Source organism: Hypanus sabinus, chromosome 22, assembly GCF_030144855.1.
Source record: "Hypanus sabinus isolate sHypSab1 chromosome 22, sHypSab1.hap1, whole genome shotgun sequence".
Taxonomy (NCBI): Eukaryota; Metazoa; Chordata; class Chondrichthyes; order Myliobatiformes; family Dasyatidae; genus Hypanus; species Hypanus sabinus.
In genome coordinates, this window is record NC_082727.1 from 15,886,164 (window position 1) to 15,902,179 (window position 16,016).

The following is a 16,016-nucleotide window of genomic DNA, read 5'->3' on the forward strand; positions in this document are numbered from 1 at the left end:
GTGTCTAGTACAGAGGGCGTAATTTTAAGGTGATTGGAGGAAAGGAAGGGGGGTGTTGTTAGAGATAGGTTTTTGCGCAGAGAGCGGTGGATCTGCTGATACATTAGGGAAACTTAAGAGACTCCTAGATAGGCATTTAGATGAAAGAAAATTAGAGGCAATTGGAGGGAAAGGTTAGATTGATCTTGGAGTAGGTTGAAGGGTTGACACAATATCGTGGGCTGAAGGGCTTGTACTATGCTGTACTGCTCTTTGTTCTATGCACAATGGATGATTGATAAGTTCTTGGCCTAAGGTAGAAGGAGTCAATTTTAGAAAACCTAGCACATTTATTTTTCAACATAGTCCCCTCCTACATTTACACACTTAGTCCAGTGGTCGTGGAGCATACGGATCTTGGACCTCCAGAGAGTGTCCGTGGCAATGGGTGATTGATAGGTTCGTGGCCTAAGGTAGACGGAGATGAGTTATACAGCTTTCGTTACGTGCACGTGCAGGTCAACTCTTTGAGTGATTATGCAGGAAGTTTGGTTAATAACTCATCAGGGGTGATTGATACGTTCGTGGCCTAAGGTAGAAGGAGATGAGTTATTAGCATGATAACATGATCGAATGGTAGAGCAGACTCGATGGGCCAAATAGCCTGATTCTGTCCTATGTCTTATGGTTTTATGGCCTTATGTTCTAAGTTAGTAATATCTACAGAGACAAGATATTTATATTGACTCCCCTCCAAATCAGCAGCCTTCCCAGCTTCCTGTTTCCCATTTAATCAGTCCACAAGACTATTTTTTTAACCATCCCCCCTAAGGGATGTGTACTTCACTGTTAATTGGGTTCATGAGTCACACACGGACCAGGCCGCTAAAGATGGAAATTTCCCTCCTCTGAAGGACAATAGCAAGGCAAAGCAGGCTTTCACAACAAGTTGACAATGTCGTGGTTTCATTACTGACATTAGCTTTTAAAAATACGGCAATTACAGTAAATATGAAAATATAATATTTTAATTAAATTCCCCAGCTGCTGTGGTGAGAATTGAGCTCACTTCTCAGACTCAATGGGCCAAATGGTCAAATTCTGCTCCTGTTTTATGGTTTCAAATATCTCTGACATGTACTGACATTAAAAAATCGTAAATGTTGCCTAAATTAATCAAATATTTATTGAAATATAAGAACTATTTTAAAAAACATTAATAGTTAATGGAAATAAAATAAGTAAAAATAAGACCATGTCCCACTGCCTTTGTGATCTTTATGTCAGGAGTCACTGTAGCAAAGATTGAGGATCTATATTGGGCTTAGTTGGATGGAATACTAAACGATTACAGCCGAGAAAGAGGCTGTTCAGCCCATTATTTCCATGCTGTCTCTTACTGTCTAGTTCCATCCCCATCCCCTTTCTTTGTAGTCTTACAAACATTTCCTCTTCATAATTCATTCAGAGGACAAAGGCTGCGTAGGCTGGCAAATGGGACTGGCTTAAATGGTCAGCATGGCTGAGTTGCATGCCGTACGACACCATGACTGGATGACTCGAGGTGGTAAGGTTAGGAAGATCTGTAATCAGCCTCAGTGGCTGAAAGCCCTTGGGTTCAGTAGCCGTGTGATAGTTCGTTCTTTGTTCCACGCAGGTCCGACAGAGCTGAGTGTCCTGGCAAAGTGCAGCCCCTGCCTGTCCAACCCCTGCCACAACCAGGCAACCTGCCAAGATGATCCCCTGAATTATTACAGGTGTAGCTGCCCGTATGGTTACCAGGTAAAAATCACACCAGCATCTCAAACTCCTCCATTACATTACCTACAACTCACTGCACGTATTCCACGTATATCCCCAAACCCAACCGTTACATTACCTGTAACCCAATGCACGTATTCCATGTTTATTCACAAACCCCTCCAGTACATTACCTGTAACCCAGTGCATTTATTCCATGTATAACCCCAAACCCAACCGTTACATTACAACCTGCAACACACTGCAGCTACTCGATATATAACCCCAAACCCCTCCATTACATTCCAGCTCATAACACATTGCAATTACTTGATGTATAACTCCCAAAGCTGTGTTGGCACGTGGCCTAGTGGATAAGGCATCGGTCAAGTGATCTGAAGGTCACTGGTTCGAGCCTCAGCTGAGGCAGCGTGTTTGTGTCCTTGAGCAAGGCACTCAACAACACATTGCTCTGCGATGTCACCGGTGCCAAGCTGCATGGGTCCTAGTGCCCTTCCCTTGGACAACATCGGTGGCGTGGAGAGGGGAAGGCCTGCAGCTTGGGCAACTGCCGGTCTCCCATACAACCCTGCCCAGGCCTGCACCCTGGAAACCTTCCAAGGCGCAAATCCATGGTCTCACGAGACTAACGGATGCCTATAACTCCCAAAGCCCAACATGTGACCAACTAACCTTTTAACCTGCATGCCTTTGAATGTGAGAGGTACCCAGAGGAAACCCACCCACGCTGTTATGGGGAAAACAAACAAACTCCTTACACAGAGCGATGGGAATTGAACCCGGGTCACTGTCACTGAAACAGCATTAAGCTTACCGCTAGGCAGTTCCAGTCACCACACTGTAGGGAAGATGCAATATCCGGAACCAATGTAGCAACGCCCACAACTTACTAACCCGTACGTCTTAGGAATGTGGAAGGGAACAGCATCATCCCGAGGAAAGCTACACGGTCACGAGGAGAACGTACAAACTCTTTACAGACAATGGCGGGAATTGAACCTTGATATTCCGATCACTGCCGCTGTGAAGTGTTACCCTAACCACCACTCTACCATGCTGCCCCACCTCTGACGTTCAGACCACTTGTTACCCCATGCCTCCTCAGAAACCACCGGTGGTGTTACAGAGCCCTCCCACCTTCTACCCTTCCACTGGAATCCATTTCTGGCACCCGTGCCCCACTCCATGTCTGTACAACTTTAAGACTTCTTCTTTCCCAGTTTGCGAGTTTGTTGATGTGATATGTTAACTGATTTTCTCTCTTACAGTCACGGTCTGACCTGTTCCCAGCATTGAGCAACATGCACAATTGTTGGAGATGCTCAGCAGGTCAGGCAGCATCTAGAGAGAAGAATGAACAGCCAACATTTTTATCAGAAATGGAAAGGAAGAGGGCAGAAGCCAGAATAAGAAGGGCGAGGAAGGAAGGGAGGGCAAAATGATAGGTGATAGGTGAGACCAGTGAAGGGGAAGATTGGTGGGTGGAGGAGGGGGAAATAAAGTAAGAAGCTGGAAGGTGATAGGTGGAAGAGCTGAAGAAGGAGAAATCTGATAGGACAGGACCTATTCCACTCAACAGTTTATTCCTCTCCATAGATGCTGCCTGAGCATCACATGCAGAATCTATTCCCAGCAGTAACTGCTTCATTCCAGCAAAAATGAACTTAATTGTTTCTTTAACACTTCCAGGGTAAACAATGTGAATTGCCAATCAACGGCTGTGTTAGTAGCCCCTGTGAGAACGGAGGGACATGCCACGTGAAGGAGGGAGATTCGGGCGTATTCTGGTGAGAGGAGGGTTAAAGTGTTTCCAGTATTACTGTTTGCTCTCACTTGGTCTTGGTTCCAATCATTCCCCACCCATCCCCATCACAACTCTCTGACCCATACCCCTCCACCTCAGTAAACCTCACACATGTACACTCGATGGGTTCCTGCTCTCTGACCTGCCTCTCCAGGTTGTTATAGGGACCTTTCTGGATCAATTGCCATTCTGAAAAGAATGGGATGAAGAATGACAGATGGGATTTAATGCAAACTAGCGTGAGGTGTTGCACTCTGGGAAGAACCGACCCACGCGGATTTCCAGTCAATGGTAGGGCACCGAAGAGTGCCGTACAACAAAGGGATCTGGGGATACAGGTCCATAACTCTTGAAAGTGGCTCATAGGTAGATAGGGGTCATAAAGAGAGGTTTTGGCACATTGGTCTTCATAAATCAGAGAGCTGAGTGCAGGAGATGGGATGTTATGGTGTAATTGTATAAGATGTCGATGGGGCCAGATTTGGAGTATGGTGTGCAATTTTGGTCACCTATCTACAGGAAAGATGTAAACAAGATTGAAAGAATAGACAATAGGTGCAGGAGTAGGCCATCCGGTCCTTCGAGCCAGCACCGCCATTCACTGTGATCATGGCTGATCATCCACAATCAGTACCCTGTTCCTGCCTCCTCCCCGTATCCCTTGACTCCACTATCTTTAGGAGCTCTATCTTTCTTGAAAGCATCCAGAGAATTGGCCTCCACTGCCTTCTGAGGCAGAGCATTCCATAGATCCACAACTCTCTGGGTGAAAAAGTTTTTCCTCAACTCTGTTCTAAATGGCCTACCCCTTATTCTTAAACTGTGGCTGTAAAACTGTAAAAAGAACACAGAAAAAATAATACAAATTTAGATGTTGCTAGGACTTGAGCACCTGAGTTGTAGGGAAAGGTTAAATAGGTTAGGACTTTATTCCCCAAATCATAGGAAAATAAGGGGAGATGTTATAGAGATATACAAAATTATAAGGGGGATAAATAAGGTAAATGCAAGCAGGCTTTTTTCTGTTGAGTTTGGGAGAGACAAGAACTAGAGGTCATGGGTTAAGGGTGGAGGGTTAAATATTTAAGGTGAACCTGAGGGTGGTGTGACTGGAACGAACTGCCAAAGGAGGCGGTAGATGTGGGTTGAACTTCAACATTCAAGGCAAGTTAGGATCAGTGCGTGGATGGGAGGGATATGGAGAGCAGGTGCAGGCCAATGGTACTAAGCAGATTAACAGTTTGGCACAGACTAGATGGGCCAAAGGGCCTGTTTCTGTGCTGTAGCGTTCTATGACTTGCAGTGAGGAAATCTGCCCTCCTTACTGGGTCTGCCATTTGTGTGCCTCCATGGTTTCACCAGGACGCTGCCTAGATTAGGGAGGATTTAGCAAGAAGGAAAGTTTGAGGGAAAACTTGGTTCTTTTCCCTGAAATGCCAGAGCCTGAAGGGAAACACAATCGAAGTTAATGAAATTATGAGATAAATCAGATAGATGGTCTTTTACCTAGGGTAAAATTGTTATCTACTAAAGATCTAAAGATTAGCTTTATTTGCCACTGGTACATCAAAGCATCGAAGCACAGAGTGAAATGCGTCATTTGTGTCAACGACCCGCGCTGTCCAAGGATGTGCTTGGGGAGCAGACCGTAAGTGTTACACACTTCTGGCGCCAACGTAGCACTCCCACAACTTTTGAATGTGCGGGGGGTGGGGAACCAGAGCACCTGGAGGAAACCCACATGGTTACAGGAGAACGTACACCCTCTTACAGACATCGGTGGGGATCAGCGAGCGCCGGTGCTATAGAGCGACTGATTTTAACCGATATGCTACTAGAGGGCAATGCACGCACACTCACTCTCTCCCACACACACACACACATACACAAGGTATATTCAAAGCAGATTTGATAGGTTCAGAATCTTTTAAGGTTACAGGGAAAGGGCCGGAGAATGGGGTTGAGAGGGATAATAAATCAGCAGATTTGACGGGCTGAATATCCTAATCGTGCTCCAATGTTTTACCACCTGTTCCCAGCTGATGAGTGAGTGTGCGCTGGACTGATTCCAGTTCTGCTTCCTGTTTGCTGACAGGTGTACATGCCCGGAGGGCTTCCTGGGGAACACCTGCACTGTGAATGCTGACGACTGTGAGGAGAACCCCTGCGGGAATGGTGCCACGTGCCTGGACGGAATTAATAACTACACCTGCCTGTGCCCCGCGTCCCACAGAGGTGAGGCATACCCGCACTGTCAGGCTCCCTGAGGGAGGGTGGAGACACACAACACACACACATCAAATGCTGGAGGAGCTCGGCAGGTTAGGCAGCATCAATGGAGAGGGATAAACAGTTGACATTTCAAGCCAAGTCTCTTCATTAAGACTTGATTGACTGATGAGTCAATGCTAACTGCTTAGTCCTGAAGCATATTGAAGGTTTAACGAGGGTGCAGAGGAGATTTACCAGGATGCTGCCTGGATTAGAAGGGGTGAATTTGAGTTTAGAGTAAATTAAAGGGTTAGCACAGTATCATGGGCTGAAGGGCCTGTACTGTGCTGTTTATTTATTAAGCTGGAAAGAGTGCAGAGGAGATTTATGGGGATGTTGCTGGGACTTAAGGGACAGAGGTATAGAGAAGGGATGAACGGGTTGGAAGTTAATCGGAGTGTAGGAGAATTATTAAGGTGTATGCAGCTAAGAGGGGCACAGATAGGGTGAATGTGCACATGGTTTTCTCCCATGGTTGGAGAGTCACGAAGTAGAAGATGAGGTTTAAGGTGAGAAGGGAAAAATGCAATGGACACCTGAGGGGTAACTCCCAGAGAGTGATTCTCTATATGGAACAGTCTGCCAGAGGAAGTGGTTAAGGGAGGTACATTAACAATGCTTATAAATCATTTGGACAGGTACATGGATAGAAAAAGTTTAAAAGGATATTGGCCAAGGATGGGCAAATGGGACTGGCTCAAATGGGAATCTTGCTTGGCATGGCCCATTTGGTCTGTATCACTGCCGGAGAGGAGATGGAATGTACCAGGATTACGTCCCCAGGTCCTCTGAGGTGAGACCGCTGGTGTGGAAGGAAAGGGCAGGAGGTTTTGGGCTCAGAGCCGGGAAGTGATGCGAGGCTATCACTGAGGATCAGTGGTGCCGATGTCTCAGATTGTAGTATTCGAGGGATGTCAGCGGTGACTGCAAATGTCAGGCTGTCACACAGTGCTATCTCTGTTACACTTGGAACGCTGCACTTCGAACTGATTAGAGGCTTGGCAAGCAATACTGCAAATTGCTAATTACTGTAATTATACGACATGCATCACTGACACCAGCACCACAGTGTTAATTAAGAATTAGCACAATCCCCTGTATTTTACTCTAGAGGTGGCGAATAGGTTTGGATCAAATTCTTTGAACATTTACTGAACTTCAGCCATTCCCATCCCCATGTACACCTCTCCTGCACTCCTAAATCCCTCTTGCCCTCCAGAAAGCAGTAACCACGGCCAAGGCAGAAAGGGCCGGCAGGCTTGCAGAGATGATTATGGGCTGTTGAAAGCGTGTGTTCACCATTCCCCAGTGCACATCAATGCCTCTGCCATGGAGAGAGTGAAGAACGCAAAGTTCCTTGGTGTGCACATATCGGACAATGTCAACACCTCCTCATTAGTCGAGAGGGTCCAGCAGCGAGTGCACTTTCTGAGGAGATTGAGGCCAGCAAAGCTCCCCTGCCCCATTCTAATAACTTTCTACAGCAGCACCAAGAGTGTCCTGTCTGGCTACATCATTGTGTTGTATGGAAGCTGCCAGGCATCAGACAGCAAGACTTGCAGGGGACAATAAACACCACTGAAGGAATCAGCAGGTTCTCCTTCCCTGCTATTTTGTGACATCTTCCAGCAGCGTTGCAGCTGAAGAACCTGAAGCAATGTAGAGGATCCTAGCACCCGTCCCACAATCTCTTTAACCCACCATCATCAGGAAGGAGGTACAGGGGCATCAGGACTAGGACTGCCAGACTGGGTAATGGCTCCTTCCCTCACGCTGTGAGACCAGTGTTTTCCCTGCTGCCACCGAGGTCTCGTCACTAGGATAGCGAGCTGCTTATATTTTCCTGTGCTGCGTACTACATGCATTTTGAATTATTCTTGGTTAATTTATTTATGGTAATATTTTATTTTATAGGCTGTGTGTGATATGTGTTTTGTGGGGGCGCCGTGGTCCAGAGGGACATTGTTTTGTTTGGTTGTAGGCTCAGATAACAGTTAACTTGAACTTGAACGTGACTTGGACCAGAGATCATTTTGTTGCGGCCCCGAGGAATGGAATCGAAACGCGTGACCTCCGAGATCGGGCCGCTTCCGGTTTGTGGGTGCTGTGTGTGGCTGTGTCACTGAGCCTTGTTCTCTGTTGTGGTTTCAGGGGTTCACTGCCAGGAGACAGTGGACTATTGCGCCCCAGAATCTAACCCATGTCAGCAGGGTGACAAGTGCACAGTCACCGCGGAGGGGCCAAGGTGGGTCAGGTACCGGAGTCACTCTATTCCGCGCGGCTCCGAGTGACTGAACCGGAACAGCGAGTTCAGGAGAGGAAGGAATCCAATCTTATTAAACTGTAGATTGAACTGGTTGGTAGATGGTGACGCTGAAATTAATAAACTGCAGGCACAATTAAGGGAGCTTTATCCTGTATCTAACCCCTGCTGTCCCTGTCCTGGGAGTGTGTGATGGGACAGTGTAGAGGGAGCTTCACTCTGTATCTAATCCGTGCTGTCCCTGTCCTGGGAGTGTGTGATGGGACAGTGTAGAGGGAGCTTCACTCTGTATCTAACCCGTGCTGTCCCTGTCCTTTTTTTTTCTCTTTCTTTTACAAAATCCTTTATTACAAATTTCGGTGCTATACAATATATACAAAAGAGTGGCAAACACAATTACTGCACTACAAATAGACAATAGACATTACACCAGAATGTTGCCATCCCTATCCACGATGGCATTTACACCCCGCGGAGCCCAACGGTCTCGAAACTCCTCCAAGGCCGCTGGGGACTGCGCGTGTTCTTTTTCAATAGTTACCCGGCTACGAACATACCCCCTAAACATGTGTGACGGGACAGTGTAGAGGGAGCTTCACTCTGTATCTAACCTGTGCTGTCCCTGTCCTGGGAGTGTGTGATGGGACAGTGTAGAGGGAGCTTCACTCTGTATCTAACCCGTGCTGTCCCTGTCCTGGGAGTGTGTGATGGGACAGTGTAGAGGGAGCTTCACTCTGTATCTAACCCGTGCTGTCCCTGTCCTGGGAGTGTGTGATGGGACAGTGTAGAGGGAGCTTCACTCTGTATCTAACCCGTGCTGTCCCTGTCCTGGGAGTGTGTGATGGGACAGTGTAGAGGGAGCTTCACTCTGTATCTAACCTGTGCTTTCCCTGTCCTGGGAGTGTGTGATGGGACAATGTAGAGGGAGCTTCACTCTGTATCTAACCCGTGCTTTCCCTGTCCTGGGAGTGTGTGATGGGACAATGTAGAGGGAGCTTCACTCTGTATCTAACCAGTGCTGTCCCTGTCCTGGGAGTGTGTGATGGGACAGTGTAGAGGGAGTTTCATTCTGTATCTAACCCATGCTGTCCCTGTCCTGGGAGTGTGTGATGGGACAGTGTAGAGGGAGCTTCACTCTGTATCTAACCCGTGCTGTCCCTGTCCTGGGAGTGTGTGATGGGACAGTATAGAGGGAGCTTCACTCTGTATCTAACCTGTGCTGTCCCTGTCCTGGGAGTGTGTGATGGGACAGTGTAGAGGGAGATTCACTCTGTATCTAACCTGTGCTGTCCCTGTCCTGGGAGTGTGTGATGGGACAGTGTAGAGGGAGATTCACTCTGTATCTAACCCGTGCTGTCCCTGTCCTGGGAGTGTGTGATGGGATGGTGCAGAGGGAGATTCACTCTGTATCTAACCCGTGCTGTCCCTGTCCTGGGAGTGTGTGATGGGATGGTGTAGAGGGAGTTTCACTCTGTATCTAACCCGTGCTGTCCCTGTCCCGGGAGTGTGTGATGGGATGGTGTAGAGGGAGCTTAGTACAAAACCTGGTATAAGATTGTTGGGGCATTATGCCTTTGTCCCCTGATCATCCTAATCCAAGTCTCCTGATGTAATCCATGTGCTGTGGTTTTTAGGTGTGAGTGCATTTCCGGCGATGTGGGAGAGAACTGCAGCGGCAGTGACATTGACAACTGTCATGGCCACCAGTGCCAGGGGAACGGCGTGTGTCTGGATACAGCCGAAGGTTACACCTGCCTGTGCTCAGAGGGTTACAGGTGAGTGGTCACAGTCATCTGGGCAGTTTCTCACAGCCCATGGCGATTCAGCAGTGGGAAAGTTCCTGTAATGTCTGTCACGGGTTCAGGCCACTCCAAAGCACCACACGAGCAAGGAATGGCTTTGCAAAATGTGGTCACCGTTGCAGTTTCAATAGCTACAACAATGAAATGGAGACTTTGGGGAGGGTGCAGAGGAGTTTCACCAGGATCTTGCCTGTATCAGCTGTCAGGAGAGGCTGGACAGTCTTGGGTCGTTATTCGATTCAGATCAGATTCAGATTTATTTATCACGTGTACATCGAAGCATGAAGCGAATGATTTAGTGTGTCTAAATGACCAACACACACAAGGATGCGCTGGGGGCAGGCCGCAAGTGTTGCTGCACATTCTGGCTCCAACGTAGCATGCCCACGATGTTCAGCAGAACAACTCAAACAGCAAAACAAGCCCTACCCCACTCACACTCATCGACAGGACTCCCACACGAGGGTGTGCTGCCTCCAGACCTCCAGTCCTTGGCTGCTGGCTCTCAGTCTTCAGGCTTCCATCAGCCATTGGGCTTTGCTCCAGGATGTGCCGATCATGGCGCGGAGTCCGAAGTTGGAGGTCCGCCTCTCTGGAGCGTTGGAGGCCAAGAGGACATCTGGATGAGGTTTACAAATAGGGTAGACAATCTCCTTCCCAGGTAGAAATGTCAGATAATAGAGGGCATAACTTAAAGCTGAGAGGTGAATGCTTAAAGCAGATGTGTGGGGCAAGTTTATTTTTACAGAGAGTGGTGAGTTTCTGAACCACAAGGGCAGTGATGAAAGCAGATAAAAAGGTGGACTTTAAGAGGCTTTTTATAGACAGTACGTGCAGGAGTAGGCCATTCGGCCCTTCAAGCCAGCACCGCCATTCACTGTGATCATGGCTGATCATCCACAATCAGTACCCTATTCCTGCCTTCTCCCCATATCCCTTGACTCCGCTATCTTTAAGAGTTCTGTCTAACTCTTGAAAGCATCCAGAGAATTAACCTCCATTGCCTTCTGAGGCAAAGCATTCCACAGATCCACAACTCTCTGGGTGAAAAAGTTATTCCTGAAATCTGTTCTAAATGGCCTAGGCCTTATTCTTAAACTGTCCAACATCGGGAACATGTTTCCTGCCTCTATCATGTCCAATCCCTTAATAATGTTATATGTTTCAATCAGATCTCCTCTCATCCTTCTAAATTCCAGTGTATACAAGCCCAGTCGCTCCAATCTTTCAACATATGACAGTCCCGCCATCCCGGGAATTAACCTCGTGAACCTACGCTGCACTCCCTCAATAGCAAGAATGTCCTTCCTCAAATTTGGAGACCAAAACTGCACACAATACTCCAGGTGTGGTCTCACAGGGCCCTGTACAACTACAGAAGGATCTCTTTGCTCCTATACTCAACTCCCTCTGTTATGAAGGCCAACATGCCATTAGCTTTCTTCACTGCCTGCTGTACCTGCATGCTTACTTTCAGTGACTGATGAACAAGGACACCTAGATCTCGTTGTACTTCCCCTTTTCCTAACTTGACACCATTCAGGTAGTAATCTGCCTTCCTGTTCTTGCCACCAAAGTGGATTACCTCACATTTATCCACATTAAACTGCATCTGTCCACTCACCCAACCTGTCCAATTCACCCTGCATTCTCATTATATCCTGCCGACATTTCACACTGCCACCCAGCTTTGTGTCATCTGCAAATTTGCTAATGTTACTTTTAATCCCTTCATCTATATCATTAATGTATATTGTAAATAGTTGTGGTCCCAGCACCGAACCTTGCGGTACCCCACTGGTCACACTACCTGCCATTCTGAAAGGGACCCATTAACCCCTACTCTTTGTTTCCTGTCTGCCAACCAATTTTCTATCCATGTTAGTACCCTACCCCCAATACCATGTGCTCTAATTTTGCGCACTAATCTCCTATGTGGGACCTTAACAAAGGTTTTCTGGAAGTCCAGGTACACTACATCCACTGGCTCTCCCTTGTCCATTTTCCTAGTTACATTCTCAAAAAATTCCAGAAGATTAGTCAAGCATGATTTCCCCTTCGTAGATCCATGCTGACTCTGACTGATCCTGTTACTGCTATCCAAATGTGTTGCTATTTCATCTTTTATAATTGACTCCAGCATCTTCCCCACCACTGATGTCAGGCTAACTGGTCTATTGTTCCCCGTTTTCTCTCTCCCTCCTTTTTTAAAAAGTGGGACAACATTAGTTACCCTCCAATCCACAGGAACTGATCCTGAATCTATAGGACATTGGAAAATGATTACCAATGAGTTCACGAGTTCTAGAGCCACCTCCTCAAGTACCCTGGGATACAGACCATCAGGCCCTGGGGATTTATCAGCCTTCAGTCCCATCTGTCTATCCAACACCATTTCCTGCCTAATGTGAGTTTCCTTCAGTTCCTCCATTACCCTAGATCCTCTGGCCACTATTACATCTGGGAGATTGTCTGTGTCTTCCCTAGTGAAGACAGATCCAAAGTACCTGTTCAACTCGTCTGCCATTTCCTTGTTCCCCATAATAAATTCACCCGTTTCCGTCTTCAAGGGCCCAACTTTGGTCTTAACTAATTTTTTCCTCTTCACATACCTAAAGAAGCTTTTACTATCCTCCTTCATATTGTTGGCTAGCTTAGCTTCATACCTCATCTTTTCTCCCTGTATTGTCTTTTTAGTTATCTTCTGTTGCTCTTTAAAAGTTTCCCAATCCTCTGGCTTCCCGCTCATCTTTGCTATGTTATACTTCTCTTTTATTTTTATACTGTCCTTGACTTCCCTTGTCAGCCACGGTCACCCCTTACTCCCCTTAGGATCTTTCTTCCTCTTTGGAATGAACTGATCCTGCACCTTCTGTATTATTCCCAGAAATACCTGCCCTTGTTGTTCCACTGTCATCCCTGCTAGGGTATCCTTCCAGTCAACTTTGGCCAGCTCCTCCCTCATGGCTCCATAGTCCCCTTTGTTCAACTGTAATACTGACACTTCCGGTTTTCCCTTCTCCCTCTCAAACTGCAGGTTAAAACTTATCATATTATGGTCACTACCTCCTAATGGCTCCTTTACCTCGAGTTCCCTTATCAAATCCGGTTCATTACACAACACTAAATCCAGAATTGCCTTCTCCAGACTCCCTTTCTTGGGGTCCAGTACCAACCTGATTTTCCCAGTCTACCTGCATGTTGAAATCCCCCATTACAACCGTAGCATTACCTTTGCAACATGCTAATTTTAACTCTTGATTCAACTTGCACCCTATATCCAGGCTACTGTTTTGGGGCCTGTAGATAACTCCCATTAGGGTCTTTTTGCCCTTACAATTTCTCAGTTCTATTCATACTGACTCTACATCTCCTGATTCTATGTCACCCCTTGCAAGGGACTGAATTTCATTTCTCACCAGCAGAGCCACCCCACCCCCTCTGCCCACCTGTCTGTCCTTTCGATAGGACGTATATCCTTGAATATTCATTTCCCAGCCCTGGTCCTCTTGCAGCCATGTCTCTGTTATTCCTACAACATCATACTTGCCAATTTCCAACTGAGCCTCGAGCTCATCCACTTTATTTCTTATACTTCATGCATTCATATAGAATACTTTTAATCTATTACTCCTCTTGCTTCTCACATCAATCCCTACTGCACTTGGCCATACTCTCCGATCCCTTCCTGAGCTTTCTGCCCGTCAATTCTGCTGTCTTTCTTAACTTTTCTTATTCTTTCTTTCCCTTTAACTCCATCCTTATATTTCTAGTTCATCTCCTCCCCCCCCCCACTACTTAGTTTAAACACACCCCTGTAGCAGTGACAAACCTGCCTGCCAGAATGCTGGTCTTCCGCCTGTTAAGGTGCAACCCGTCTCCTTTTGTACAATTCATCCTTACCCCAAAACAGATCCCAGTGGTCTAAGAATCTAAATCCCTGCTTCCTGCACCAGCTCCTCAGCCAAACGTTCAGATCCCCTATCTCCCTGTTCCTGCCCTCACCGGCACGAGGAACTGGAAGCAAACCGGAGATAACCACCCTGGAGGTCCTGCTTTTCAGCCTTCTTCCGAGTACTCTGAAGTCACGCTGCAGAATTTCTTTCCTCTTCTTCCTGATGTCATTTGTTCCGACATGCACCACTTCTGGCTGTTCACCTTCACCCTTGAGGATGCCCTGCAGTCGGTCTGTGATGTCCTGGATCCTGGCACCAGGGAGGCAACACACCATCCTTAAATCCCGCCTGTTGCCGCAGAAACCCCTTCCTGTACCTCTCACTATGGAGTCCCCTACCACCACAGCTCTGCCTGACTCCCTTCTCCTCGGCTTTGCTTCAGTGCCGATCTTTGAGTGGCAGACCTGTCCGCCTCTCAGACCAGCAGTGTCTTCTATCCCGACAGCTTCCAAGAGGGTGAACCTGTTTTGAGGAGGCTTTTTGTTAGACACACGAGAATGGAGGGCTAGGGATCACGTGCAGGCGGAAGGAGACAGCTTCATTTGGCATCGTGTTTAGCACAAGCACCGTGGGCCGAAAGGCCTGGTCCTCTGAGCATGATCCCACAGACATCGGCTGACAATCTGTGCCGGCAGCTGTTTGGCAAGGGTTAACAATGGGGCAGGCTGACCCAGAAAGAAAGAAAGAACAATCATCAAAACGTAGAGTGAAAGATGCCATTTGTGTCGATGGACAACTCAATCCAAGGTGCATTGGGGACAGCCAGCAAGTGTCACCGCTCTCTGGTGCCGATATAGCCTTCACAACTAGCACAAGTAATCTGTATGTTTATGGAATATGAGAGGAAACCAGAGCACCTGGAGGAAACCTACACAGTCACGTGCAGAACATATAAACTCCTTACAGGTGGCGGTGGCGGCAACTGAACACCACTGTCTGAGCCACCTATCATCTTAAAAACTTCTGTCCCGTTTTTCCTCAGCCTCTGCGGCCCCAATTTTGTCCAACCTGTCGTGCCCTTTGATTCTGATTACAGCCTCTAACAGGATATGAGAGGGGCTCTGGGGGAAACTCACAGGCACAGGGAGAGCATGCTGACTCCACACAGCAGACAGCACCAGAGTTCCGGCTCTTTGACGCTGTGAGGAGCTGCTCTGTTAGCAGATGAAAGTCAGCCATGAATGATCTTTTCTTTGCTGGCTGTGGCCACGGGCAGGTGGGTGTATTAGTTGGCTGCAGCGTGTGTTTAAACTGCTTCCTGCTCAGTACAGTGCCCTGGAAAAGTGTGAAGGTATACACTTTGTAAACCTGAACTAGAAGGCAGAATACAGGGAGAAAATCTGCAGGTGCTGGAAATCCAGAGCAACACACACAAAATGCTGGAGGAACTCAGCAAGCCAAGTGACATCTATTCAAAAGAGTAAACAGTCGACGTTTCAGGCCTAGACTATCCATCAGGATTTGAGAAAAAAAGAGACAAGAAGTCAGAGTAAGAAGGTGCGGGGGAGGGGAGGAGGAAGTACAAGGCTTTGGGTGATAACAAGGAGAGGGGAGGGTGAAGCAAGGAGCTGGGAAGTCGAGTGGTGAAAGGGAAAGCCTCCAACCTGATGACATGAACATCCTGTAATTGCCCCCCCACCATCATTTGCCATTCCCTTCTCCCTCTCTCACTTATCTCCTTACCTGCCCATCGCCTCTCTCTGGTGCTCCTTCCATCTTTTCTTCCATGGCCTTCTGCCCTCTCCTATCGGATTCCCCCTTCTCCAGCCCTTTATCTCTTTCATCAACCAACTTTCCAGCTCTTTACTCCACCTCTCCTCCTCTCCTGGTTTCACCCATCACCTTCCATCTTGTATTTTTCCTCCCCTCCCCCCCCACCTTCCTACTCTGACCTCCCATCTCTTTTTTCCAGTCCCGATGAAGGGTCTCAGCCCAAAGCGCTGACTGTTTACTCTTTTCCATCGATGCTGCCTGGCCTGCTGAGTTCCTCCAGCATTTTGTGTGTGATCCAGTGTTAATGGCAGGATTCTTGCCAGTGCGGAGGAACCCAGCCATAGATCCCTCAAAGTTGCAATGCAAGTTGATAGGGTGGTTAAGAAGGCATGTGGTGTAATGGTCTTAATTAGTCGATGGATTGAGTTCAAGAGCTGCGAGATAATGTTGCAGCTCTATAAAACCTT

At 47.4% G+C, this 16,016-nt stretch overlaps 1 protein-coding gene across 3 annotated transcripts in view; it reads left to right on the forward strand.

Annotated features, from left to right (window-relative positions):
* Positions 1-16,016, forward strand: part of LOC132379362 (slit homolog 1 protein-like) — a 308,706-nt gene that overhangs the window by 231,166 nt on the left and 61,524 nt on the right. For all 3 annotated transcript variants that reach the window (XM_059947126.1, XM_059947124.1, XM_059947125.1), the window contains 5 exons: positions 1,637-1,761; positions 3,430-3,527; positions 5,640-5,779; positions 7,967-8,060; positions 9,713-9,853. In XM_059947126.1, the coding sequence (XP_059803109.1) occupies positions 1,637-1,761; positions 3,430-3,527; positions 5,640-5,779; positions 7,967-8,060; positions 9,713-9,853 (598 nt within the window). The remainder of the gene's footprint in view (positions 1-1,636; positions 1,762-3,429; positions 3,528-5,639; positions 5,780-7,966; positions 8,061-9,712; positions 9,854-16,016) is intronic.